The following is a 27,714-nucleotide window of genomic DNA, read 5'->3' on the forward strand; positions in this document are numbered from 1 at the left end:
CTCATTACATCATTCTCAGACTACAGAAAATCTAAAAATAGCCCTTCAAGCTTTCTTTGGCTATAAAATCGGACATGTCTCACTGATCATCATGTCACAAGGGCTGTATTAGTGAAATATTGACCTATTACTTACTAAATACCGCACAATACACTACTGCACAGAGCATTTTAAAAACGATACATTATTCTCACAATGGCCTCATCACAAATAATGGGGCCGCAATTTTGCGCATATGTAAAAATGTTGGTAGTCTGACTCTGTTCAAAGGAGTCAATACCAAGATGTCAAAAATTGTGGCTGCAATTATTTCCAGTTCACTCATCACACTGGAAAAGGAAGGTCGAGTCAAACACGGTGTTGTATTACTTATTATCTTATTATTAGGCTATATAGTAATAATATTGTCCATCTGTGCGCTGTGCATAGACAAAAATTTGCTTACTGGTTGCTGTATACATTATACTACAAAAGTAGTGGGAGTACTATAAATGTTTTTAATTAAACATGCTCTGGCAGATTTCCAAACAAGTCATGGGGTATTTTGGGATTGCTGCTAATATGTTCCCCTAACCCGCCCTCAACAGTTGTGATGCAAGTTACCCCCTCAGGGTACCGTCTAGCCTACAGATCGATAACAGCACTGTATGAGTTCAATGCACAGAGAAACTGGACTTCATTCAACAAAGCAATGTTCACAGAGGAGTACTGAATACTCCCACCAGAGGGAAAGGATACTGGAGTTATGATATTGTTTTAGTGTGATGGACTGATGCAGCACGTGTTCTGTGAATACCTCAAAAACGTAGGTTTCCCTTTATAGTTTGATGTAGTTAATCATTTTTATGTGACCTAGTCTGTCTGTCTATCTATCTATCTATCTATCTATCTATCTATCTATCTATCTATCTATCTATCTATCTATCTATCTATCTATCTATCTATCTATCTATCTATCTATCTATCTATCTATCTATCTATCTATAATTTTTGTCTTAGAGATTTATAACCTTCACTCTCCCAGTTTTAGGTCATGTGAAAATGGGAGATTGGAACTTGCTAGGGAGCATCTTGGAGGAGGTTCACATTCACTCCACCATTGTGGGCAAAATCTGGCTCACCATTCTTTTCATTTTTCGTATGCTTGTACTCGGGGTTGCTGCTGAAGACGTGTGGGACGATGAGCAAAGTGAGTTTGTGTGCAACACAGAGCAGCCTGGATGCAAGAATGTCTGCTATGACTTGGCGTTCCCCATATCTCTCATCCGATACTGGGTCTTACAGATCATCTTTGTCTCTTCACCATCTTTGGTGTACATGGGGCATGCACTGTACCGGCTCCGAGCACTGGAGAAGGAGCGCCACAAGAAAAAAGCTCACTTGAAAGTGGAGCTGGAAGGAACAGAGGCTTTGGAGGAGCACAAAAGAATTGAGAAGGAGCTTAGGAAGCTGGAAGAGCAGAAGAAGCTGAGGAAGGCTCCTTTGAGGGGTTCCTTGCTGCGTACATATGTGTTGCATATCATAACAAGGTCAGTAGTGGAAGTGGGATTCATAGTGGGGCAATATGTGCTCTATGGTATCGGACTGTCACCGCTATACAAGTGCGAGCGTGACCCCTGCCCCAACAGCGTGGATTGCTTCCTCTCACGGCCAACAGAAAAGAACATCTTCATGATTTTCATGCTAGTCATTGCAGGGGTGTCCCTGTTCCTCAATCTCCTAGAGATATTCCACCTTGGTGTGAAAAAGATCAAGGAGACCATATATGGATCCAAGTACAGTGGAGATGACGAAAGTATTTGCAGGTCAAAGAAAAACTCCATGGTCCAACAAATATGCATCCTTACAAATTCCTCACCACAAAAACATATGCATTTGACGCACACTTCCCTTGTGGTGGTGCCCGATGGACAAATGGCACCTATGCCTCTCTATATGCCAATGACTGGTCCCCCATCTAGCCAGGAGGTGCCAAACAGCGACCTTAATGGATCTGAGCAGCCCCCCAGGCAGAACCGTCTTCCTAGTCAGCCTGAATTTCAGTCTCTCCAAACACTGGGAGCCACAGAACGACGACCCACTTTAGACAACCATCCGCACTCCTGCAGCAGCGAGGAGTCTGGGCCCAAGGGTTCTGGACCACCCAGAAACTTTGGTCAGCAGCCCAGAGCTTCACTCAGAGCCAGTAACATAGAAATACCAGCAGCGTTACGGAAACAGAGCAGAGTCAGTCAATGTAAAGACTTCAGTGAGGAGAGCGACTCCCAGGAGAGCGGGAACTACCCCACTGCCAGGAAAGCCAGCTTTATGTCGCGAGGGCTTTCAGGGAGCCCATCTGACAGTCCAACCTCCAAAAGTGGATCTGACACAGAAGCCAACCGTATAGCACAAGGGGAGAGTCCAGCTATGACACCGCCTCCTGCCGCTGGACGCAGAATGTCAATGGTGAGTAGAAGAACTGTATTTTGTAAACTGGCAGCTAGAGTCTGGCTGCAAATGGGAGCCAAACCAATGATAAAATGCCCAACTTTACAGCAGAAAAACACATTTACAGCCTGGTTCAAAAAATATATTTTGGTCTTTATTGCTAATTTTGCCCTTCACGACAATTGTGAGGGGGGTGTATTTTTTTATAAATCATTCTAAGCCTAAAAATTCTGCATAATTGATTGCATAATTGATTGCGCCAATATTATGAAGCTGCAGACTCGGAGCCTGAGCCTGCTGCATCTACAGTCCCGCACCCAGAGTCCCGCATCCTCAGTCCCCTTGTTTTTCGAGATCGTTACACAACGCTATCTCACGACCAATTTGTATGTATTTTACGAGGTGGCTAATACTTTGTATGACCTCACACGTATGATTTTATACGATTTGTCTAAATCCCTGTGTTAGGTTTAGGGGCGGGGGTTAGGTGTAGGTCTTTCGTACAAATTCATACGAATTGTGCAACTTGTAAAATAAGTACGATTTGGTCACCTCAACCTCCTAGAATATATACGAATTGCAGGGAGATCAGGTTGCAAGGGTTCTTAGAATGCAGGACTCTGGGACCCCCGTCAAAGCTAGTTTGGTGTGGTTTCAGCAACCAGCTCTTTGCCTGTTTTCGATTATCCAGGAGTGACGCGCTGCTAAGATGGCGACAGCTGCCTCCGCCCACTTTTGGCTTCAAAAATGCTCTTCAGAACCTGCGAGTGACGTTAGGGACACTACGTCCACAGTCTGAGATATGTGATATCAGACTTACCAGATACTAGTTACGAATAGTGTCATCACTTTGTCAACAAAATTATGAAAATCTTTATTTATTTTTTTAATTGTTATTTTGAAAACAACAACAACAAAAAAACTGTTTAGAAAACAAAAAAGAAAGAAAGAAAAATGCTCATCATAACAGTAATAAGACAACAAGAGCAGTATTCAAATTACATTGTTATATCAAAGGTTTAAATATATGTCTAAAAAGATGTAAATAAATAAATAAATGAAACAATTTGTTTTTAAGTGCAACTCTTTTGGGATAGAGTATACATTTTAAGGATTAATATGTAGGCTAATGATTCATTCAGTAAATATAAATAAATTTCTTTTTTTTCTTTTTTCAGAGCATGATTCTGGAGCTGTCTTCAATCATGAAAAAGTGAAATTTTGGAGTTTGAAGTATCAACTGTCCTCTGAGCAGACAAGTAATGGGATGGATTTCGCAATATATTTCTCTGGCTTAATTTTCATTGACTCCATAATTGCTGCAATCATTGTGATTACACATTAACTAAATTAATTTAACTGAATTGCATACTGTAGTACAAAACAAAGCACAAATCATTTTTAACACACCACTTTTTAGTGCTTGTATAGCATTTCTGGTTTTAACATGACATTAACAGTGTTTAATATGAGCATGAAATATGCTGCAACATTTTGTACATGAAATCCATGACAAAGAGCAATCAATGGATATCTATAAAAAGAAATCATTCTTTAAAAATACAAAATGACTTATGGCATTTCATTGACAATAATTAGGCATACTGTCTTGTGCATAAATAGACAATGGTGGATATCGTTGGATATATCTGAATCAGTCCAGATTTACAGGTTTTAAGTTTTTAAGTCCCTTAAAAACATTTTTTAGCAAACAGCATCTTTTACTAATCTGCAATATTATATTATAAATATGCAGTATTATATTATAACTTTGGTTGTATTTCCCCAGTATTTAATACTTAATATTTAAACTAAATATTTTAAATCCTTTATATGATCTTCGTTTTATGGGCTGTTCTGGAGTAGGTGAGTTCAGGCTTATCATAACAATGTGCTCTACTGCCATCAGGTTGTGAACTACATATTATAAAAATGTTTGACCTTTTAACACTAGATTATTAACAGTTGTTTGTGTTTGAACCTCTTGTGATTATATTATGTTGACCTAATACATGTCTTTTTTTCAATGCACTTCTGATCAAAGTTAAGTTTCCAATAGTGGAAACGACATACAGATCTACTGACTGATCTCAGTAAATTGGCTCACCCAGGCCTCATTAACATATATATCAATGTATGCTAAATTTACACTCACCCTACATACAGTAAATCTCCAACCACAGCTGAAGCAAATTTAATTTAAAGATCTATCATGTGTTTTTATTCTTGATTACAAAACAGGCTTACTTCCATGCAAGGCTTTTTCTCGTCTCTAACCCATTACAAATATGATACAAAAATATTCACACATTCTTAATCTATTAACTTCTAAACATTTATTAACATACAGGATTGATTTTTTTCCTCACCACAAAAGACTTTATGTTGATGAAAAAATAAACATATACACATTTGACCTATGTAAAATAAGAGAAGCTTACCACCTCTCAACAATTTCTTCATTGCTTGTGTGACTGAGTTATCAATAAATATGTGCACAGTTCTGTTGAATTGAAAACAGGTCAGATTTGGAAAAGGGGCCTTCAGAATAATGTCCATTTATGTGGAAATATTAGTATTTAAAAAAATGATGTCCCATTTCTCTCAAGAATCAATATTACACAACAGTTTATAAGCAAAATCTACTGAATTAATGAATTATTGGTATAAGTGTATTTATATGTATAATGTACTAATGTATTGCCAGCACACAATATGGCAGAAATGTGAAAAAAAAGGTTCTGAATTCACTTTTTCAACAATAAGTGGCGAATCAAGCAACCACAACACAACGTACATGATATGTTTCTTTATTTCATTAACAGAAATGGTGTCTAGACAAAATCTGTCATTTATATAACACTAGCAATTGAAATGCATGAAAATGAGTCCTGCACAATACCATATGTACAATGGGTTTTAGGTCATTAAATTCATTAGGGTCATGTAGCATTTCAAAAAAAAAAAGAAAAAAAAAAGTTAAAACTCTTAGTACAGAATAAGCAACGAAACAGCTACCTCAAATTGACAATATTAACACAAAACAGTTTTCTAGAAAAAATGCAATAAAGAGTCAGAAAGAGAGATAGAGAGAGGAAAAACAACTCGTGTGACTACAGGCCAAAGAGCTATTCCATTAAAAATGATGCACCAAAATCTACCAATACAATAATCCATATAATCTGTGTAAAAAGCATGTAGAAAAAACACCTGATGCAGTTTGCTGATACAGTCATTGACCAGTAATGAGAGGTATGAAGGATTTCACAGGTAGATAAGTGTGAGAGAAAGAGAGTAAGAGAGTCCGCTCTGCTAGCCGAAACATGGGGGCTCACAGCCCCTGCATACACTCTTCACTTCAATGTGAACTATGGCCTCTGGAAGTTCTAAGGCAAAGTTGGAGGTGCACTTTGTATTCATGGTACACTGGAGCATCCCCGTCGGGCAAAAAGACAACTTGAGGAAAAGGAGCATAGTTATCAAACGGCCATTTTTCTGTTCGCTTGTAAAAAGTACAAAACAAAAAGACACAATGCTAAAATCTATTCATTTGAACGATCCTCACGATTTCTATGTACATGGCAAAATTCTCGTAAAACACAACACCTTTTTTGTAAACATTTTGCCTTTTTCTTATGCCATTTTCAGTCCAAATACCAAATGTTGTATAAAGTTTAGCAAATTGTGAAAATGGCAAGTTTCTGAGCAACCCTTTGGAACGCCAGTGTTCATATTTCAGAGAAGCAGCACGAATTAAACAAACCGACCAAATTATTCAAACAAATGACATTTAATGGGAGCTTAGATGAAGACATGTAGGGTGTTTTCTTGTATAGTATTCTCAATACATTTACTGGAGCTTAAAATACACGTCGTTTGAACGCAATAGCGAATCGAAAGCTTAAACAATTAGCTGTAGCAGCCAATTTACGACTAAAAACAAATTGCTAGATTTTATTTTGAGATATTTCATAGCCCTTGTTGGGTTTTCATCCAAAATAACTGTGCAAATCTAGTTGGTTTTCTCCATTAATCAATTATACTTAGCTTAGAAACTAAAAAAAAAAAAAAACATGCTAATCACCCATAAGCTTTATAAGACACAGAAATGCAAGACACAAAAATATGCGAAGAATGAAAGCTGAGCTCACCAGCTACCATCAAAAACGTCTGAAAACCAAATCAATTAAAAAAAAAGAAAACAACAAAAAATGTTGGCACGCACCCTGAGACAAGATACAAGAGCAATCACGAGTCTGATACGAAAATAAAACCTCTGTAAAACAACAAAAACCAGCAGAATCGTTGTTGAGAGGAGAGCTAATAAGCTTATTTAACCTGTGAGGCTTTCTGTGACCAGGACGAACCCTTGAAGTCACCGTGGAGGCAAACATGATGCAGCTTTCAGGAACAGAGGCTAACAGAGGTCAGAATTCCAATCCGTGTCACCCAGACTCTCGGTTTCTTCTGCATCTGCATCGAAACGTCGGCCTGAACCGAAGCATCCCAGGCTCTTAAGGCCAAGTGTGCGAGCGTGAGGAGTTAGCTGTATCACATACGGCAGAGAAAACACAACAAATACACTGCTATGCGACGAACATACATAAAAGCAGATTTGGGAAAATGTTTTTGGATTGCTTTGATGCAGGTGTGACCTTTCGTTTTTTTTTTTTTTCAGAAATGTAAAAATTGTGGACTTGGATTCTCAAGTGTATGACAGTGTGCTTGTCAAGTGGAAGTTCATGCTTTCCACGCTTCATTATTCATCATTTTCACAACTTGAAATAAGAAAAACGCATCTTTATAGGGATGATTTGCATATGTGTGCACAAATGTCCACTTGGACCCATACATCTTTAGTTCTAGTCGTATACCTGATTACAATTTAGAAATGGCAAATACGGTTTCAACTTATTTAGAAAAAGAGAAAAGAGAGAACGAGAAAAAGATCTACAATGAAAACAACAGCACAAACTATCAATCACAACACCTCTAGATTCTACATCCCAGGAGAGACACTCCAGCCAGTGTGTGTGTATGTGTGTGTGTGTGTGTGTGTGTGCTTGCATACGAGAGGGAGAAGGGATGTTTTACTTGAAATGTGTCTGAATATTAAACAATCAGACTGGCAAATACACAAGCACGCATAAATAGAGCTCTAGAGGTCAAAGGTATGTCAAATAATAGAGAACTATGTCAAATGAGAGGCATTCCCAACTTTTGGGAGATTCAATTATTATTATTTTTTTTAAAGAAAATCGCTCTCAGTTTTTGCTGGAGTAAACAACCATCAAACTAGTTTTTCTGATGCCTACATTTTGAGGCAAAGAAACTCTAAACAAACTATATAAAACATACAGGCAGCATGCAATCCCATTATTATGGATATACGTGTCTAACAAATGTACAATAAAGGGAAATATAGGACGACTTAAAAAAATTGGCTTATTCCAACTCAGATCAGATTTTCTATGCTTTTTAAGATGCTTTTTTATTTTTTTAGTGTCTTCCATAAATATGCAGTTTGAACATACACTAATCTTTTTCACTTTAATGAACCTGAAAACGTTCTTTATAAGATACCAAGTTGTTGAAGATCATCTGCGTGAAAGAAACACTTTTAAGTGTCTGCATTAAGTGCTTCAATTTCAGACTTTTTAGGGTCCTGAAAAAGAAATCTACCCTTTCTGAAGTGCTTAACGGTCAAAGAGTGCAGAGGGCCCTTTAATTGACCTCAACATAATTTCCTGTTCCTGTAAGAGCGGTAAAATGGGGCGAAACTGAAAGTGTGTAAGATTGTGATGACATTTGTTTCAGATAACACTGTTCGGAGGTGTCCGTGAACACACTGTAAATACTGATAAGAAATAAGGTTTCCTCAGAGAGCACTTTTTCACATTTAAAGGAGAACCGCTCACTACTACGCACACCATTTACATCCAAATTACATGCAAGGGGCTCTATGCACTGCACCGGGAGGGGAGTTCGTATGCGAGCGTGTGTGTGCATGCGTCAGTGTAAGAATGCTAGTTTCCTGAGTTTAAGCACACCCATCGTCATGGGGAATTCATTTGAGACAGGAAACAGCAACGATTTTCCCTTCGTGACAAAAAGGTGCTTGATAAAACCCCAGAAAAAAAAGAAAGAAAGGAAAAACAAAAAAGCCATCTAAAGTTCTACCTGTACAATATTACCGAAACCGTCTCCATGCGCCGCACTATTTACAATACACTTTCTGCCGAGCAAGCACTTCTTGAAAACATCCAATGGGACAAGTATTGCTGACGCAAAAGGTGGCCGAACGAACGCGCCTCGTACTTTCTTTCGTATCATCAGTGCTGTGGAAGGCAAAGGAGGAATGTTTTAGATACCACCATCTGTACAAATTAAGTGTTGTGGTACACAGACACTACAAACGTATGATGCAGAAGACATTTTTGCATATGGACATTTACAGTCTAGCTGCTGTAGAAAAAAAAAAAGTTTTTTTTTTTTTTTCATGAGTTATACTGAACATTCAGAATATTTCCTGAGTTTGAATTTACTGTGACAAGGGCCACAAAAAGAAAGAGAAGAGAGAAGGAGTAATAGAGATTTAGAGGTAGAGCGCAGAAACAGTGAACAGAGGTGGAGAGAGAGAGAGAGAGAGAGAGAGAGAGAGAGAGAGAGACTGCTGCTAGGTCCGTAGAGGTCTGAATGTGAGATGTATTCAGAGTCCATCCCATCTGAATGGACTGTAAATGGAAACAGACAGTGTCACCACTGTCTTGGAAAGGTGTAGCACCATCGTGAAGTTCTGTGAGAAGGTCTCAGCCACTCTGCCATGACTGAATGAGAGAGAACCTGGAGAACAGTATTGCTGCTGTTAAGACAACTGTAGTGTCAACCTTTGTTTTAAAAAAGACAATAAAAAGACATTATATATATATATATATATATATATATATATATATATATATATATATATATAAATCAGGAACACTGGCAGAGGCTGGCCATCTCAACAGCCCTCGATTTTTGAGGGTTTGTCAGAAGACGTAACTAAATTAAATAATAAAAAAAACAAAAAAAAAACATTGTAAAAAAATCAACACAGAAACCACCGTCATTAGGTACAGTCCTTTCTGTTGGGCTGTTCGTCAGTTGTACATTTATCTGTCATCTCCTGACAGAAGTCTACTGTCACCGTCTGATTGGACTGTTTCAGGGAGAGGCCCGCCTCCAGGTAGGCGGAGCCGGCCTCTTGCTCCTCCCTGTCATTGCTCATGTCTTCGGACCCGTTCCCAGTCTTCCAATGAGCCGGTCGCGATTCCCCGTCTTTTGTTGTGGCCAATTTGAGGAAGCTCTGTTCGGGGGTGGAGCAAGTGGTGAGGTCGATGCTGCTGGTGGGTAGGGCCTGGTTGCCGGGGGCGACGGAAGCGGTGTTGCCAGGGTGCAGAATGGGGCAGTAATGATGGACCTGTTCTGGGCTCAGCTGCACGTCTCGACACACCTCCTCAGATAGACAGGAGAAATTCTCCCATAACTCTCCCATGCACACCTTCAACTGGTTGCGCTCTGTTAAGAGCTTCTCCTTCTCACACACCTGTGCGGACACACAGAGAACACACACATATTTGACACCTGTGTGTAGTACAGTTCATATACTTTTTGACTAATAAATAAAAAATGCATGACCTTTCCAGTCATTAATGATTAATGGTAAGTATTTTTATACATCCTTTTGCAGAGATTGCTAGGACAGTGTAAAAAAAATACCTATAGTTATCCTGAATATAAACATACATATATCCAATGTAATAGTTTTATTCAGCAAGAATGCATTAAATAGATAAAAAGTGACAGTTTTTAATAAAATTTTTATAATTTATGTTACAAAATATTTCCATTTCAGATATTTTTTTCTTTTAACTTTCTATTCATTAAAGAATCAGGAACAAATATTAATAGAAGAAATGTTTTTTGCACATCAAATCAGCATATTAGAATGATTTCTGAATGATCATGTGACACTGAAGACTGGAGAAATGGCTGATGAAAATTCATTTGTCAACACACACACACATATATAGAACACAATGTAGAAAACAGTTATTTTAATTTGTATCTTATTGTATATTATTAATCTGTAATCTTATTGTATTTTGATCAAATAAATGATTCCTTGATGAGCATAATAGACATTGAAAAATATATAAGGGAGTTAAATACGTCACACTGCAGCACTAACACGATCTTTTTGCTCTCAATCTCCACAGAGATCTACACATATCTCCCATCTTCATAAATTCAGTCATGCTACAACTTAATTTCAAATGAGCTTTTATATAAGTAGCTGTCAAACTCTGACGATGGAAGAGAAGGAGAAGAAGAGGAGCAGAGGCATCTTTCCTGCTGCTTTCTGTGAGGTTATATAGAGGATGCATATGTGGCATCAAAGCTCAGGCTGTCATGCTTCATGCACATACACCGCATCACACATCAAAGACATTCGGCTCCGCCTCCATCATGGAAACAGCATGGGACCGGCTCTGTGATTGACACATAGCGGTGCAGTCATGGTAACGTGACAGCCTCCAAAATGAGGTCTCCTGCTGCTTGTGGTGATTGATAACAACCTAAAGGCCGATGTGTATAATAAAGATGTTTTGTCACATACAGAAGGACAGAGACAGTGAGGTGATCGTGTATTTACCAGTTTGCGTATTTCACACTCAAGGTTCAGGATGCAGTCAAGTTTCCTCTTTCGGCAGCGCTGGGCTGCGATGCGGTTCTTACTGCGTCTGCGCATGTCATGGATGTATTCCAGCTGCTCTGAGGTCAGCTTGTGCATTTTCACCATCATTTGGAAGTCGTTGCGTGGAAGATTTGTGATTTGATCGACAGGGAATGGAAGCTTGACCTGTAAAGACATACATGAGCAATGCTTTATTCTGTGACCTTTTTACTTTTCTTCCTGAAAGCAGTTCTGCTCAGACATTAAATCAAGATCATCTGTATGACAGCTGATCACAGAACAAGGGAACTGGACACAGTCGGCAAAACACAAATTGTTTCACTATGCCATTGATTAAATTTTTTTTTTTTAAACCATTCTCCATCTAATGCCAGTGATCTGTGATCTGTGAATTCTGATTAAATAAAAATGAACTAAAATGTAAACAGAACTTGCAATGTATTTCTTCACCACTAGATGGAGGCAGAACACAGTTCTTTTACTGTCACCGATGTTGCCCAGCCCTGATCTAACATATGCTCACATAAGATTTAAAACACTATTAATTCACTTTTAAACGTAATCTTTAGCAAATCTCAAAATTTACATGGATTTTTATGCTACATATCAAATGCGTAAATTCATTTGTAGCATTGAAAATGATAGATTTTAATCTGATCATTTTATTTTTAATTTATTTGGACATAATATTACAGAATTTTAATATCAGCTATTTTGGGGTTATTGGCCATGCCATTAAAATAATCTCACATAAACTAGAGTTGAGGCATTAATGAATGAGGCAACCATGGTGTATACTGACTATAGTACTGCCCTACTTAAGAACTCAAATGGGCTTTGTGTGACTATGACCCTAAACCTGAACCACAGCGGTGCAGCTACTCTTCCATGTGAAGTGAACCGCTCTGCTGGGATACCCACAGTGACTCTGGGTGAGACTGAGGGAAGATGAAAGTGTAGATCTGGCTCAGTTTGGCACAGAGCAGCGGGAGCACTGGTAGGTCGGCCCGTTCTGTCTCTACGGCATCATTAATAAATGATGGACAGACCTTTTTCTACTCTCACAGCTCAGCCGACACTGAGAATTGCTCTGCATACATGCTCAGTGTGATTTCTGTGTCATCTTAATGATCCATTTTTTTTTTAATGGAGAGGAATGTCTTTCCACACGGTGCAAGGAAACGCTTTCTTTCTATGACCTTCTCATGTGTCCTTCCCCTCTTTGGTATCAGTTTGAGGTGTGCGGGTATGTGTGGCAGTATAAGAGTGATGTCTATATTTAGTGTCTTACCACCAGAACCAGTTTAGAAAGCCAGCAGAGATGACAGAACACACACCAGCGGCACTTATAAATTAAAACGTGATCCCAGTTCTGTCTCTCTCTCTCTTCTCTTGTCCCTTTACTCTTTCTATAGGTCATTATTCTTGAAATGGGTCTGAACTGAAAAGTAGGACTCATCTGTTACTGGGAGCAAAGTGGCCCCACTCTTTTTGTCTCCTGTTTCCTTTTTTTAAGCATGGACATCTGCAGGAGGGAATTGTGGGAAGGCGACGGGAATGGGAGAGGCCAAATGCCTGAGGTCACACATAGTTATCCGTTTGGTTAGTTAAAATGCCTTTAGCGGTAATTAGATCATCAATTTGCTAAATATCATTACTGTCCTTCAGACATTCCCAGAAATGTTACTGTGCTGCTGTGCATCTCTTCGGCTCACATGTCTCGGTAATGAGACGCCATGTGACACAGATAAGAAAACAGTCTGAAACAACCCCTAAGATATTCCTCTTTTTGCTTTCCTCCTTTCTTCTCTTGCTTTTCTTCTTTTGGCCCTGTTGCTATTACTGGAACTCTCCACAGGGGCTGAGTAATGGGGGAAAACTATCCATGAACACACACGTGCATGCACCCCCCTCTCAAATACACAGGACAGACACACATGCACACACTCACTCTGTCTAATTGAGTGATGGGCCTGTCTGTACTGACCAAAGTGTCTTCTTGTGCATCTATGTGTATATGTGTATGCCTAAGATACATGGCCTGTATGAATTCCTGTCTAGGTCAGTGGCAAAATTCCCAACATAACACATCTGGGGTAAAAAGCACCATCCTGTTGGAATTCAATTATTTTCTCTTAGATGGCAATCAGTTTAAATAAAGAGCTAATAGAGACTTAAATCTCTAGCTTCTCCGATTTTTCTCCTGAGAAACAGACTCCAGTAATCTCAGTCCGTTTCAGAGGAGGGCAATTAAAAACCTGAAATTTCAATGTAAATCCAATGTTTCCCATGAAAAAATTATCACAAGACCAAATGATCTGAGCTATATAGCTCATATAAAAAAACGTATAGCTCGTATATACTTTTACTGAATGTATTGAACAGTATAATTTTATTTTTATTTATTTTTTTGCTAAAACAGTATTGTTTAATACTGCTTAAAATAACTGTTTTATATTTGTATATAATTTATAATTAAATGTATTCGGGTCAAAGACGAAAAAGTGTTTAACGATAAAAGAAAAGTGTAATACTGCTTTAAACTGTTGTAGTTTCCCCCCCCAAAAAATGTAAAAAGTTTTCAGTTTTATTTAATTGCAATTTTGTTTTTGTTTTTCTGAGCAAAACATAAATATCATGCATTTTGCCCTGATTTACAGAAGACACCCAGTAAAATGTCATTCAGTGTAACAATCTTGTCAGGCATATTTAACACAAAAATCTATTTATGACATATTAAAAGACTAATTACTTTCACCCCAAATTCTAATGAGTTGTAATTTTACATTTTTAAAATTTGCCACTATCCTAGGTTTTGCCCATTTGTCAGTAAGAATTTTTTACTAATTTAAAACCCAATAAAATTTAGTATGCTGCATTATTCATTTAGATATTTTAATATGTACACGTCAGAATAAGCATGTTAATATAAACATAAATATTGTGTTACACTGAATGACAATGTAACATTATTTCAACCAAATTTTGACATTTTATTCTCCAAAAACTTATTTAAAACCTTAAAAGTAGACATTTTACTTACATTTAATGTGCTTTCTATTGACAAAACCACTTTACATTTTTCTTGATGCGGACATCTTAACGTCTTTGACCCATTCCTGTGTTGGCAAAGCTGAATTTTCAGCAGTCTTCAGTGCCACATGATCCTTCAGAAATCATTTTAATATGCTGATTTGGTGTTCATAGTATTATCAGTGCGGAAAAAAGTAGCTGCTTATTCATTTATTAAATTTTTTTAATAAAAAGTTCAAAAAGGCCAAATTGCAGACAGTTACTTGCCTGATGAATTGACCTTGCAGAAATAACACAAAACTGAGAAAAGAAGCAAAATAATTCAATTAATTAGAATAAATCACTATTGCAATTTAACTTACGCGATTTACATTCCATTTATGTTTTTTCTTTTTATATATCTAACCAAGTTTCACATTTAACCCGAGTTTAAGACTGACTCTAGACGTCCATTCATTAAATAGAAACATGCAACATCCGATTCTACTTCAACAAACAGACCGTGAGCTTTCATAATATTTCAGGTTTTCACCTTAAGCATATTTCAGCCGTGCGGTTTTACAGTTCACCAATACGACATCTGACGAATAATTTGTAGACCACAATCGGCTCATATTGAGAGAGCGGCTTGGCTTTTAAAGACAAAATGAGAGGAACAGAAATGGTTCTGACTTCACTCCTCACTTCCTGCGATGCTAAAGGGTTAATGCTTCTTGCACCATGAATATGAAGAATGAGAATGTAGAAGTGAGAGTGAGATTTTCGTCTGTGGCCTTTTCTAATCACACCCCCTCACCTAGAGATCAATACTTCACTCAAATGTAACCGAACGACTAAAGCATAAAGACAATGGTGGAGAAATCTCCTCAAAGATCTCATCTCAAGATATGATAACGGTTCTCAGTAGGGCAGTTTTTGTTGTCAATCCACAGTGAAATCTTCTGTAACCGTCAGAGTGAGTTGCCCTTAAAGGCGCTTAAGACTTCACTCCTCCAGTATCTTCCAGAGGTGTCAAGTCGGTCTCAAAAGTATGTGTTTGAAACAGGTTAAAGTAAGGCCAAATCAAATGATATGGGAATACAGTTGCTCTTGAACCTGAGCTCTTCCTGTCTGAGTAGGTGCTGATCACAGACAGTAAGTGATACCGTCTATGACTCCTGAAGGAGAGACAAAAGTTCAAGGACCTGATTTAACTCCAGTATCAAGACTGGCCTAGACTAGCACTATGATTAGCCTACAGTTTAACAACTTCCTTCCTCCTTTGAGTTCATTGTTTCAAACAGCAGGCTGAAGCTATTTTTGAAACGGTGTTTCTCTCTTTGTGTGCAGATCCCCCTCCCTCTGTGCTCTTTCTCTCACCTGCCATTTGCTATGAAAACACACAGAGGGCCTTCCCTGAAAACTCTGGGTGTTTATATTGAAAAGAATAGGAAGGGAAGTTAGGAATCTTTGGTCTGTTGCTGAATAAACTGAAAAAATAAGTAAACTTGTTGACCTACAAAGCTCCATTTCTAAACCCAATGAAGAGTCAGATGCTCTGAGAGGGTGTGTGGGGAGGGAGATACATTGAGAGGCAACAGTTACACATTACCAGCAGGTTTGTCTTGCTGTGTGGGTGATGTGTCCCAAGTATTTTAAGCACAACACAGAAACAAAGCATAAAGTGCTGCCAAATCATTCCTGAGTGCTCAGTGTTACCATGGCAATGGACCAGTTTCTCCAACATGGCCCCTACATGTATTCCTAAAGGTCTGATCCCCAGTCTATAAAGATGAAGATCTGCCCTTTTCCTTTATAGTGCTTTACTCTTTTAAAATATACAGCATGCCTAGTGAAATCTCACTCAGGTTTATCCATTCTTTCTCTTTCTACCAAATCTCTACATGTATAAACAGTCATTTATCAATGTGGTGCTTTCACCATTAAAGGGCAGTTGCTTTAGAAGGATTATGTGAAATATCATGTACCTTGAGCTAAGGAAGCATTGGGGCTTGGTGTGTGCTAATTCTCTTTTTTGGTATTTATCTGTCTAAAAATTCTGAGGATGAGGTTGTGAATCTACTTTGTTTCTTTTTGCAAAACTGTTTTGCCTACAGTATGTAAGGCTATATATATTTTTTACATATTCTTAGCTGCTCTTTATTGTTTTACTGCATACTTCCAAGTCAAGACTGATCCTGAGAAAAAAATAATTTGAGTGAATATATACTTGAACAATTTTAAAGGCATAGTTCACTCAAAAATGAAAATTCTGTCATCATATATCCTTCATGCCTTTCTAAACCTGTATGACTTTTTTTTGCTCTGTGAAACAAGACATTTATTTTGAAGAACGTTTCATCTGTTTTTGTCTGTACAATGAAACTCACTGGGGTGCAAAAATAACACAGGATCCCAGTGACTTTCATTACATGGACAAAAAAAAAAAAAACAAACAACAACAAAAAACATCTGTGTTCTGCAGAACAAAGACAGTCATAGAGGTTTGGAACAACATGAAGGTGAAAAAATAATGAATAAATTGTCAATTTTAGTTGAAATATCCCTTTATCATTTACTCCAAACTTTTCTGGCACAGGACATATCATAGCCAATTTTGATGATAGCTTACTGTGCATTCCCTATACAAAACAGCAATCCAGATTTGATTGTCAAATCAAGTTTGCTTCTATCTACTCTATCTTTTCCAGACAAAAGGTCAGAGTAATATCATTGCAATTATTCACGTTCATGTCAGTCCAGACATGAAAATTATTACAGTGTTTATTGGACCATTGAGAGTCTGCAGCTTTATTCAATGAATCCGTGAATAGGGATCAAAGAGGAAGTATCTGATAGCATGATAACAATCAAATTGGTTTCTGCATGAATAGACGTCAGGGTGTGAGATGCATAGTATGCTTCTGCAAGAACAACTGTTGGACAACTGGTAAACACATAAGAGAGAAATCTGAAACACTCACCTCTGGGCCTTGCTCTCGAACATGACATGATTCACTGTCCCCCTCTGAAAAGGACCCGGACTCGTCACTGGAATTGGTTCCATATGACTGCTCACACTTTATCTTGGGCCGTACTCGTGCAAATAGCACATCTGTCCCACTGCCTGGCTCCTGCGGGTCAGTCGTGAGACACCGTGTCACATTTGGGCAAGGCGAGGATGAAAACTCGAACTGCGGCAGACTGCAGGGGGATCCGCCGCTCCCGTCCTCAGCATAAGAATATGACGAACAAGAACTGGATGTCCGAGTTCGGGTCTCTGAGGGGGGCGATCGTGGGCATACCTTGATTGGCACTGGGCAGCTGGTATTGGGCCTTTGGCGGCAAAGCAGGGGTTGGTCACTGGCTGTGGTGCTGGGGGAGTAGGTCTGGGAGCTGGGGAGGGACTGGCTGGCACCAGCCCACAATCCCTTTGGCATGTGTTCTGAGAGCTCTTTCTCCAGTGAGTTCCCACTGGGATGGGAGTGGGTGGGTGTACCCAGTCGGTCACAGGGCCCTGAGGAGAAGATGACACTGCGGCGGTCTGGCTCCAACTCTTGCTTGCACACACCATCGCAGGAAGCTGACTTCAACGAAAGCCCTGGCGGGAAACCATCTGCATCTTTGGGGAACACGACAGGCATGCCAAGCTCATTGCCAAGCGAAGGCCTGTAATCTTTTTTGTAGTCTCCCTGAGTGGTTCCTTTATCCTGGGCATTGACGAGTTTGTTAGCAAAGAGCTGCTGGGGTGTGCTAGGCAGGTCCTTCTGAAAGAGAGTTCCTAGGCAGGTGGGTGACTTGCTGCTGCCTTTCGGTTGGTCCACTGCAATGGAACCATCCATCTCCATCTCAGCCACACCGTCCTTTTCACCACCGTCCTGCTCGTCCCCTGACAGGCAAAGCGAGATGGACTCTTCCTCGCTGCGTGGCTCCTGCTTGATTTGCATCACAGCTGGTCTGTTCATCTCCTTGAATGTGCTTGGAAAACCTGAGGTACTGGTGTGTGAGGAGGTGTTGTTATTGTGCTTGTTGCATGCCCACTGGTACTTCCTGTATTTAGGGCATCGTGGCAGGTCTGAGGTGCCGTGTCTCTCAAAGTCCATCTGTCCATCAGTGAACTCCTCTGTCACTGCCAGATCCTCATGGTCTGGCCGCCGCAAGGAGTTCAGGGCCTCTGCACAACGACGAGAGCGTGGAGAACCAGATAGGGTAACTGCAGTTTGTGTTGTTGTCAGCAACTCAGGTTGCATGCTCTCATCCTCCGAGTGATTGCTTTCAGACGCAATCTTGCGACAGAGGACCAGGCCATCCTCCTCACTGCGCAGTTGGGCCTCCAGGAAGCGAAAGCAGGAGTCCTCCAGGTTGTGCATGCGCAGGAATTCAGCACAGCGGATGACCTCCTGGATGTTTTCTCTGCTGAGCAGCAGCTTAGCCGTATAGGCAAACTGTAACAATGGAGCGAATCCCCGGGCACTGACCTGCAGACACACACACAGAAAAAACAGGGGAAATTGCCAATGTTACCATCAGCACTGCCATTGTTCAGGGCATTTGGAGTGTGCTGAGAGAACTCGACAGCTCAGATGACCGTAAACAAACACTGTAAAGTGCCAGTTAATCTTTTATCAGGTCAGCACCGAACGTTCTATACAGCAGGAAATAAAAAGCGGAAACGGTGGAGGCAGTCAGTAAGGTCGAGAGACCAGCCTCATTTATGTAACAAACACATCTGACAGTCCCCTCTCTGCCCAAGTTAGCCCCCTAAGTTAAGCTTGGCCAGCGCCCCCTGATTGTTGCAAATGGTATTGCAGCAACAGGTAGAAGCCTGTAAACATAATGTCACATCTATCCCTCAGGTGAGACATCTTAAATCCTAATGGGCTCTAAGACTCTTAAGACTTATCCCTATTACAGCCCATTCCTGAGCCTGCTGAGACACAGAGAGACAGACGCAGACAGATATGAAAGCCTTCCATTTGACCTAATGCTAGATAATTAGGTAAATGCCTGAGCCTGCAAAAGCTTGGCTGGCCCACTGTGGCCTTTGCACTGTTAGCGCATGTGAGTAAGTGCATTTAAGAGGGGAGAAAATCTATTAGAAATGCATACAACACCTATCAAAATGTCTCAAAACAGTCCGTTTCTGCCTGTGCTATGCTGGAATCAAAACGTCATTGACAGACATCTATGCAGGTGCTCTTCATTCTCAGACACACTAAAATGGATGGACTTTGATCTGTGCCAGCTTTGTTCAGTCCACAAAGTGCTCTCTCTTCTCCCTCAATGATGTAAAGCGCTCCACAGCACAACTGAACTTGTGCTCATAGATGGGAGAGAATGAGATCAACACTTTATATTCAATGAATGGGGAACAAGACACTGCTTACTACGAGTTTGTTTCTTGTGTTGATGGGGACAAACAACTAAGTCTTCTTAGATTTTCTCATCACACTTTTCTTGTAGTTAGATGGGAGTTCAGATAAACTCTTTCCTACTATAACACCAGACCCAAATAATTTGTTTAGTAGATTTTTCCATTTGGACAAAACAGGGAAAAACTAATCTTGAGGTTAAATGAGTCTTTTCTATTACAATGAGTCAAAGCACAGCTGATTGCTGTAGTGTGGGGAATGTGAAATTAATTTGACACAAACAAATCACTCTTACACTGAGTTAAAGGCTACTGATTAATCGAACTGTTGTCTCTCTGATTAAAGTAAAATCACAAAAGCACACATTCCAAGAATTCATTAGTATAATTTTAAAAAAATTATTGAAAAAACTTTAGTTTTTTTTTTTAACTCATTTGAATGTTACCTTTATTAATTATCAACTATATTTAAATATATTCAAAAGAAAATGCCAGACTTTGGTTCTATTTTTAAACTTAAATGCAAATGATAAAAAGAGACTACATAAAATATTTGTTTTCACTCCTTTAAAATATACCAGATAATGTAAAGTCAGCTGGATATGATCTCAAAATAAACCCAGACAGGGTGATCAGAATCGTTCAGAAGAGGTTTATTTTGTGACAATAATCAACTGACTGTACATTATCCCCTTAATTTCAGTCATATTATGTTTTTATGTAAGAAGAAAGAGACTGCAGAATAATGCAAATACACGAAACCAGCACAGTGCAGGAGACTGTTTGCCAGGGACAACAGTAAACTCTTTAGTGTTTATTATAAAATAATATTTGACTGTGAAATGTTGTGATTGACCAATCAGAATCAAGTATTCCAGAGATATGAGTAATGATGTATGATAATGTGCGAATCTACAGACACATATTCCTAAGAAAGATTTGAATGAATTATAGATGACATTTATTTTCCATCTCCTCCAGAGATGTCATACTCATCCAGTCTTACACAATAAAAGGATACTATAGCATCCACAAAAATGCACACAAACAAAACTGATGACTACCGACTCGGAGTCATCCATGGCTGTCTGTGTCCAGTAGACGCATTATAGTACAGAGAGCGGAAGAGCGAGAGAGAGAGAGAGAGAGAGAGAGAGAGAGAGAGAGAGAGAGGGGCTCGTCTGCCCACTGGCAACACAACAGCACTGATCAGTCACTGCTGTGAGGAAGCTGCTGACTCGTAATCTTTGTGGGGGATGGTACGCTAGTGTGTGTATTGTATGTGTGTGTACAGTGTACGGTTGTGGGGGAGGATCGTATGTAGAGTCTGCATGTGTGTGAAGGGATGATCATGGCTGTTATATAGGAAGTGTGTCCACTTAGGAGAGAAAGGAACAGAAAACAGAACGAGGGAGAGATTTCATTCAAACATATGATGGATTTTATTTTTGTAAAAAAAGAAAGCAAGAGCAGTCAGTACAACCTTATCATACAAGTATCAGTAAAAACCCGTGAATTAAAGAAAATTCATGATATATTCAAATTCACGATCGTTTGCTGGAGATATAAAATTAAGCATTATTGTGAATAGTATAATGATTTTAATACTTTTTCCCTGTTACATATTAATGTTCTAATGAAATCTTATGTTTCAGTAGCAAAAATGCCATTAGTGTTCAGTTAATTTCCAATAATCAGTTAAAAATGTCAACTTAAAATGAATTGTAATGAACGTTTACGTTTTTTTGTGTATTAGTTACATTGAACCTTTAAATGTACTTCTGCCCTGCCGGTTAGTGATTGAAGGTGGAGAGACAGTAATGTCGGGAGGTGTAAAGGTATGGAGAGGCTATGCCTGACAAACAGCTCTCTCTGCTGGGGAAAAAGAACTGAAATGTGTTTTTCGGCTGACATCAGCAGACACGGGCTGCAGCGGCAGCATCGGCTGCACCATCTGAGACTACAAGTGTCTCTGTGACTCGAACCCATCAGCCTGATGGAGACAAAAGGAAAGAAGGAAGGCAAGAGGGGTGGAAAGTAAGTTAGAGAATGAAAAGCATGGGGCAATGGAAATATGAAAACAAAGAGAAGGAATAAAGAGGGTTTAGAAGGGGGTTAGAATTAAAATGGGATGGAGGGTGGGTCATACATTCCCAGACAAAGGCTTAAAATGATAACACCCTAAAAATATAAATTCATTCATTATTTACTCACCCTCATGTCAACATAAAAGTATAACAATCCAAATATAATTCTCTGTGTGATGAATAGACTGGAATTTAGAAGGAATCTTTAAATACTCCCTGACAACCTAGAAGTCGTCTTTTTAAAATGTTGGTCACCAAACAGCTTCAGTTCCCATTAACTTCCACTGAATGGCAAGAGGGTGTGTAAATGATGACTACATTTTTATTTTTGGATGCACTGTCCCTTTAACTGTTGTGACTGGAACAATGAGACATCAGAACGTCAGTTATGAACAAATAATTCCGAAAGGTTTTGTGAACCAGATCAACCAGTTCAATTAAAAGATCTGATACAAAACATTCTGGGGCAAACCATACCTTTAACCATGAAGCGCTACAAAGTCAAACAACAAAAGAGAAGATAAAAGACACAGACAGAAGTGGAAAAATAAAGCACTACTTCAGCTCATTAAGGGACAGACTTTGACATATGAGCCACCGGACCTGTTAACAACATTTATTATGTGAGAAACAAAAGAGCAAATTTATCTCCACGACAGATCTGGGCCATTTATGCTAATTGCAGACTACAGACTATTCTCCCTCACTGGGCCTCAAAAGGGTCATACTGTTACAAAGCAGAAAATGACATGAATTGTACATCATGCATCCTGATAACTCCGGACTATTTGGGAATTATGCCAAGCGATTTCTTCCATAAAAAGGTCACGGAATGCAATAAACCCCTCACACCTGCCCTCTCGCTCATTCATTCCCTCTCTCTTTGATCTTCTGCCTTTCCCCTCTCAGAAGCAGAGACGGCTAATTTATGTAAATTCGCTCCAGCAAATTCCTGCATGTCATGAATTTTAATGAGGCAAAGATCCGCATGACAATGGAGCGAACGGTTTACTGGGTGTCTGAAAAAGACAAAACCTCTACTGAAGACGGGACGCCTGCGATATGAAATCTGCTGACTAACCTGACATTAAACTCCACATGCAGACACAGACAAATGAGCCCAGACAAATAAAGTCACGGCTTACACTAAACGGGAATATGCGGGGCCACAGTAAGGGCATTTATAGGCTGTGCTTCAAAACCTACTGGGACAGCATTTTTTGGTATCATAGGCAATTCGAAGGTTCGTACTCAAAGTTGGGGAAGGCAGATCAGTAGGTTTTGAAATGCAGACTGTATAAATGTCCACCAATTCCACATTTTATAGTGGCAATTCATTATTTTAGCATTTTAATACTGCATAAATAAAATGTGAAAATGGATATTATAGTATTGTTCAAAATAATAGCAGTACAATGTGACTAACCAGAATAATCAAGGTTTTTAGTATATTTTTTAATGCTACGTTGCAAACAAGTTACCAGTAAGTTCAGTAGATTCTCAGAAAACAAACAAGACCCAGCATTCATGATATGCACGCTCTTAAGGCTGTGCAATTGGGCAATTAGTTGAAAGGGGTGTGTTCAAAAAAATAGCAGTGACTTTACAAACTCAAAACTATTTTGTACAAACATTTTTTTTTTCTGGGATTTAGCAATCCTGTGAATCACTAAACTAATATTTAGTTGTATGACCACAGTTTTTTAAAACTGCTTGACATCTGTGTGGCATGGAGTCAACCAACTTGTGGCACCTCTCAGCTGTTATTCCACTCCATGATTCTTTAACAACATTCCACAATTCATTCACATTTCTTGGTTTTGCTTCAGAAACAGCATTTTTGATATCACCCCACAAGTTCTCAATTGAATTAAGGTCTGGAGATTGGGCTGGCCACTCCATAACATTAATTGTGTTGGTTTGGAACCAAGACTTTGCCCGTTTACTAGTGTGTTTTTGGTCATTGTCTTGTTGAAACAACCATTTCAAGGGCATGTCCTCTTCAGCATAGGGCAACATGACCTCTTCAAGTATTTTAACATATGCAAACTGATCCATGATCCCTGGTATGCGACAAATAGGCCCAACACCATAGTAGGAGAAACATGGCCATATCATGATGCTTGCACCTCCATGCTTCACTGTCTTCACTGTGTACTGTGGCTTGAATTCAGAGTTTGGGGGTCGTCTCACAAACTGCCTGTGGCCCTTGGACCCAAAAAGAACAATTTTACTCTCATCAGTCCACAAAATGTTCCTCCATTTCTCTTTAGGCCAGTTGATGTGTTCTTTGGCAAATTGTAACCTCTTCTGCACATGCCTTTTTTTTAACAGAGGGACTTTGCGGGGGATTCTTGAAAATAGATTAGCTTCACACAGACGTCTTCTAACTGTCACAGTACTTACAGGTAACTCCAGACTGTCTTTGATCATCCTGGAGGTGATCATTGGCTGAGCCTTTGCCATTCTGGTTATTCTTCTATCCATTTTGATGGTTGTCTTCCGTTTTCTTCCACGTCTCTCTGGTTTTGCTCTCCATTTTAAGGCATTGGAGATCATTTTAGCTGAACAGCCTATCATTTTTTGCACCTCTTTATAGGTTTTCCCCTCTCTAATCAACTTTTTAATCAAAGTACGCTGTTCTTCTGAACAATGTCTTGAACGACCCATTTTCCTCAGCTTTCAAATGCATGTTCAACAAGTGTTGGCTTCATCCTTAAATAGGGGCCACCTGATTCACACCTGTTTCTTCACAAAATTGATGACCTCAGTGATTGAATGCCACACTGCTATTTTTTTGAACACACCCCTTTCAACTAATTCAACTAATTGCCCAATTGCACAGCCTTAAGAGCGTGCATATCATGAATGCTGGGTCTCATTTGTTTTGTGAGAATCTACTGAACCTACTGGTAACTTGTTTGCCACGTAGCAATAAAAAAATATACGAAAAACCTTGATTATTCTGGTTAGTCACATTGTACTGCTATTATTTTGAACAATACTGTATATATTGAATTGCCATCTGGAAAACCCTCACACTTAATCGGCCCTTTTTTGTATCTTATTTGCAATTGGGGAGATTTTGGACATTTAAACTATTACCACTATTTATTAAATTTTACGGTAATTTAAGGTTGATACAATAAAACAATGCTATAAAATGTATCATGACATTTTTACATATATTTGTAAAAGAAAAAAAATATCCATTATTATTCTTTTTATTATTATTGTATGCATGGAAGAATATTTCACCAAAACTGCTAAAAAAATAATATTTTCCACAAAAAACAAAACAAAAAAGTCATTTCTATCAAGTCTGATAGAATTTACACAAACAATATGAACTTGTTTTAAATGAAAATTTTCCTTCCTTCATTTATTTAATTTATTACCCTTTATTTCTTTGAATTTTAATTCTGTTTACCATTTTCTTTATTGTGGACACCTTAGTGACCCCCCCCCCCCACAAATACACACTCATACACCTTAATAAAAAGTATGGTTCATTTTGAAATATTTGTTTTTCAAATGCACATTTTGGTATCTAATACCACTGCCTTTCAGACATTTATAGGTCTGTCTAAAGTGCCCAAATCCACTCTTTAATGTGGCAGACACGTACAGTACACAAGCAGACACTCAGATGGGTAAACGCTTGACAGATTTAGAGTTAGCCCTCCCTCGTGTGTTGGATTAAATCAGATACTCTACTGGCTAATCCTCTCAAAGTGAGGTTTATAGTACAACACCAGACAGAGAAAAGGACATGACCTCGCTGTCCTTAAGAGCTGGACATTGCTGCATTGTTTGACCTTTAAGACTCTCTCACTCTTATTTCCCTTCTCGAGTATTTTCTCTTCTCATTCAGATTTCCATTTAACAGACGGACTTCCTCTCTCTGGCTATCCTTCTGTGCCCAACACCCCCGGCTGTGATAGAAGACAGATCTCCCTCCATCTGCATGATTGGCTGCAAATGTGTGATAGTCTCATGCTAGCATTCATGTAGTCTGCTGTTACTTCCTCTCTGTCCAGCTCTATCCCTCAGGATTACCCCTCAACTGCCCCAGCCAGGTCCTGACCTGCTTCAAAGTCTCTCACTATGTTTGTGTACATCAGCAACTAACTGTAACACCTGCTAAACATTTAGATTTTCCCTCAAATAAGACATTTTCTGTCAATATATAAAAAAATGCAGTTTAATTTCAATATTCAAAAGTTCTGGGCAAAACACTGAAGAAACATCAAGCATGCAAAATTTCTGTAGAGCTCAACGGAAGGAAATCTCTTCATATTCAGAAACCCAAACTAAACTGATATGAAACGACCCTCCCAATAGGCTCTTCAGTAATAGTTTCTCAGAGCTAGTGTTTTGAGGATTGAGGATATTTTGAAGAATGTGTGTTTTGCAGTTTTTGTGTGTGTGTGTGTTGTTGTTTAAGAGTCTTGCAATGGTGCTGAATTTCGTGTGGTTGGTTTTCACAAGTGGCTCCGTGTGGAGGACTGTAAACTTTCTAACAGGAGGTGGTTTGAGGTCGCTGTACAGACTAGTGCTGAATCAGAGTCGCCTAGACAAACATATGTAAACAGAGCGATGCTGGCTGTCTAAAGCAATGCTGAATCACAGTGACACAGCTGCAGAGCACAGCACCACACAAACACTCTCAGGTATACATTCAATCAGGTTCAATCAAGCCCGGAAGTCCAGCATTAAAATAAATTGTACTCGGTGCTAAAACGGGTATTAAGCAAGCTTTGTTGTACAGTAGTCTTGCAGTAATCAGAATGAGCTTTATTGACAGGTACTGTATGTTTACACATACAAGGAATTTGTTTTGTGTGTTCCAAGATTATTGTTAAGTGATCATGATGGGTTCTTGATGAATGATGGACTAATGAGTGCACGTTATCCCAAGTGTTACATGGCTATTCGCCAAGAATGCATATTAGTAGACTTCAAGCATTTGTTTTATGTAGCATCTTATCTAAAAGCTTCCGCTAAGAACAAAGAAGTCTATTACAATGAACTTAAGCCATGAACTAATCCAACCAGCTACGAGGTGAACCACTTTACAAACTTTAATTTTGAACAAAAACAAAGAACTACAATCCCAAAGTATTTCAAATGCAAAGTATCTCTGCATAATCAAGGTTAATGTAGTTTTTCAGCAATAATTCTACTGTTGAAGGATTATTTAAAAACACAAAACAAATATAATGATCTGTGCTAATGGTTTCTTCAAAACCATACATTGATTAACAATCTTGTAGCTTGTAAGTCTGTTTTTGAAGGTTTAAAGAAAATTAAGGTTTGTGGAGGAAATGTATGAAATTGTACTTCCATAACCTGACTGCACTGTTAGACTTTTAGAAAATATCAGACAGCTGGATGGCATAAGTGTGCATAATAAGGTACAGGGAGCTGAATGGTGGTTTTATTGCATGACAGCTTAATGCATGAGTCACAAGAGTAGCTGTGAAGGAAAAAAAATATAACAAAGAGAAGAAACTGGGATAAAAACATGAGCTGTTGGATGGTGTCACAGAATAATACAGAAGAGAGAATCACTTGGATCAGCAGAGGTTACAAAGGTATGGCAAATTATATGATTAAGGAATTATAATACACTAAGATAGTGGTGAATCAACTTCCTTTTAAAATTACAATCACACTTAATACTATTTATGTTGAACTTTGTCTACGGATGAAGAGCGAACTGAAAGCGAATATATGGGGCGGATATAAGCCGACAGACCTAACACTTACACATGGTTTCATCATGTGACGGATGGCCATTTATATTGGGTGCCGACAGCGCTCGACTCCTAAAGAGCCAGCTAATAAGGCCAGTTCACACCTGTATCTAGTGCAGTGGATCTAACTGGAGAATCACAGTCAAAGTCCTGGCAGTCATCTTGGTAACACCCCAGCTTCCAATATCCTCTTTTGTAGAAGTCAAATGGTATTTTGGTGCAAATTCATCTGCCATTTGGTAACATGATTGATAGAAAACATTTGGCAAAGTGTATATTCCATGTGTTAGGCTGGCAAATCAGTTGTAAATTACTCCGACT

The 27,714-nt window shown here is 39.0% G+C and overlaps 2 protein-coding genes across 4 annotated transcripts in view; one reads left to right on the forward strand and one right to left on the reverse strand.

Annotated features, from left to right (window-relative positions):
- Nucleotides 1-1,030: 1,030 nt before the first annotated feature.
- LOC113062722 (gap junction Cx32.7 protein-like) lies at nucleotides 1,031-3,678 on the forward strand. Its single transcript, XM_026232687.1, has 2 exons — nucleotides 1,031-2,445; nucleotides 3,606-3,678. The coding sequence occupies exons 1-2, from the start codon at nucleotides 1,042-1,044 to the stop codon at nucleotides 3,642-3,644; spliced, it is 1,443 nt and encodes a 480-aa protein (XP_026088472.1). The 5' UTR covers nucleotides 1,031-1,041; the 3' UTR covers nucleotides 3,645-3,678.
- Nucleotides 3,679-9,399: 5,721 nt separating this feature from the next.
- Nucleotides 9,400-27,714, reverse strand: part of LOC113062778 (transcription regulator protein BACH2-like) — a 77,630-nt gene continuing 59,315 nt past the window's right edge. For all 3 annotated transcript variants that reach the window (XM_026232746.1, XM_026232745.1, XM_026232748.1), the window contains 3 exons: nucleotides 17,161-18,654; nucleotides 11,123-11,329; nucleotides 9,400-10,012 (listed from right to left, as the gene is read on the reverse strand). In XM_026232746.1, coding sequence (XP_026088531.1) covers nucleotides 9,536-10,012; nucleotides 11,123-11,329; nucleotides 17,161-18,654 — 2,178 coding nt within the window. In that variant the 3' untranslated portion in view covers nucleotides 9,400-9,535. The remainder of the gene's footprint in view (nucleotides 10,013-11,122; nucleotides 11,330-17,160; nucleotides 18,655-27,714) is intronic.

The sequence above is a fragment of the Carassius auratus genome, chromosome 45 (assembly GCF_003368295.1).
Source record: "Carassius auratus strain Wakin chromosome 45, ASM336829v1, whole genome shotgun sequence".
In the NCBI taxonomy this organism is placed as follows: Eukaryota; Metazoa; Chordata; class Actinopteri; order Cypriniformes; family Cyprinidae; genus Carassius; species Carassius auratus.

What these genes read in the sequence shown, in the direction of transcription:
- LOC113062722 (XM_026232687.1), top strand. Translation starts at nt 1,042, where the DNA reads ATGGGAGATTGGAACTTGCTAGGGAGCATCTTGGAGGAGGTTCACATT. An exon ending in CTGGACGCAGAATGTCAATG is followed by an intron (nt 2,446 to 3,605) that starts GTGAGTAGAAGA and finishes TTCTTTTTTCAG; the next exon opens with AGCATGATTCTGGAGCTGTC.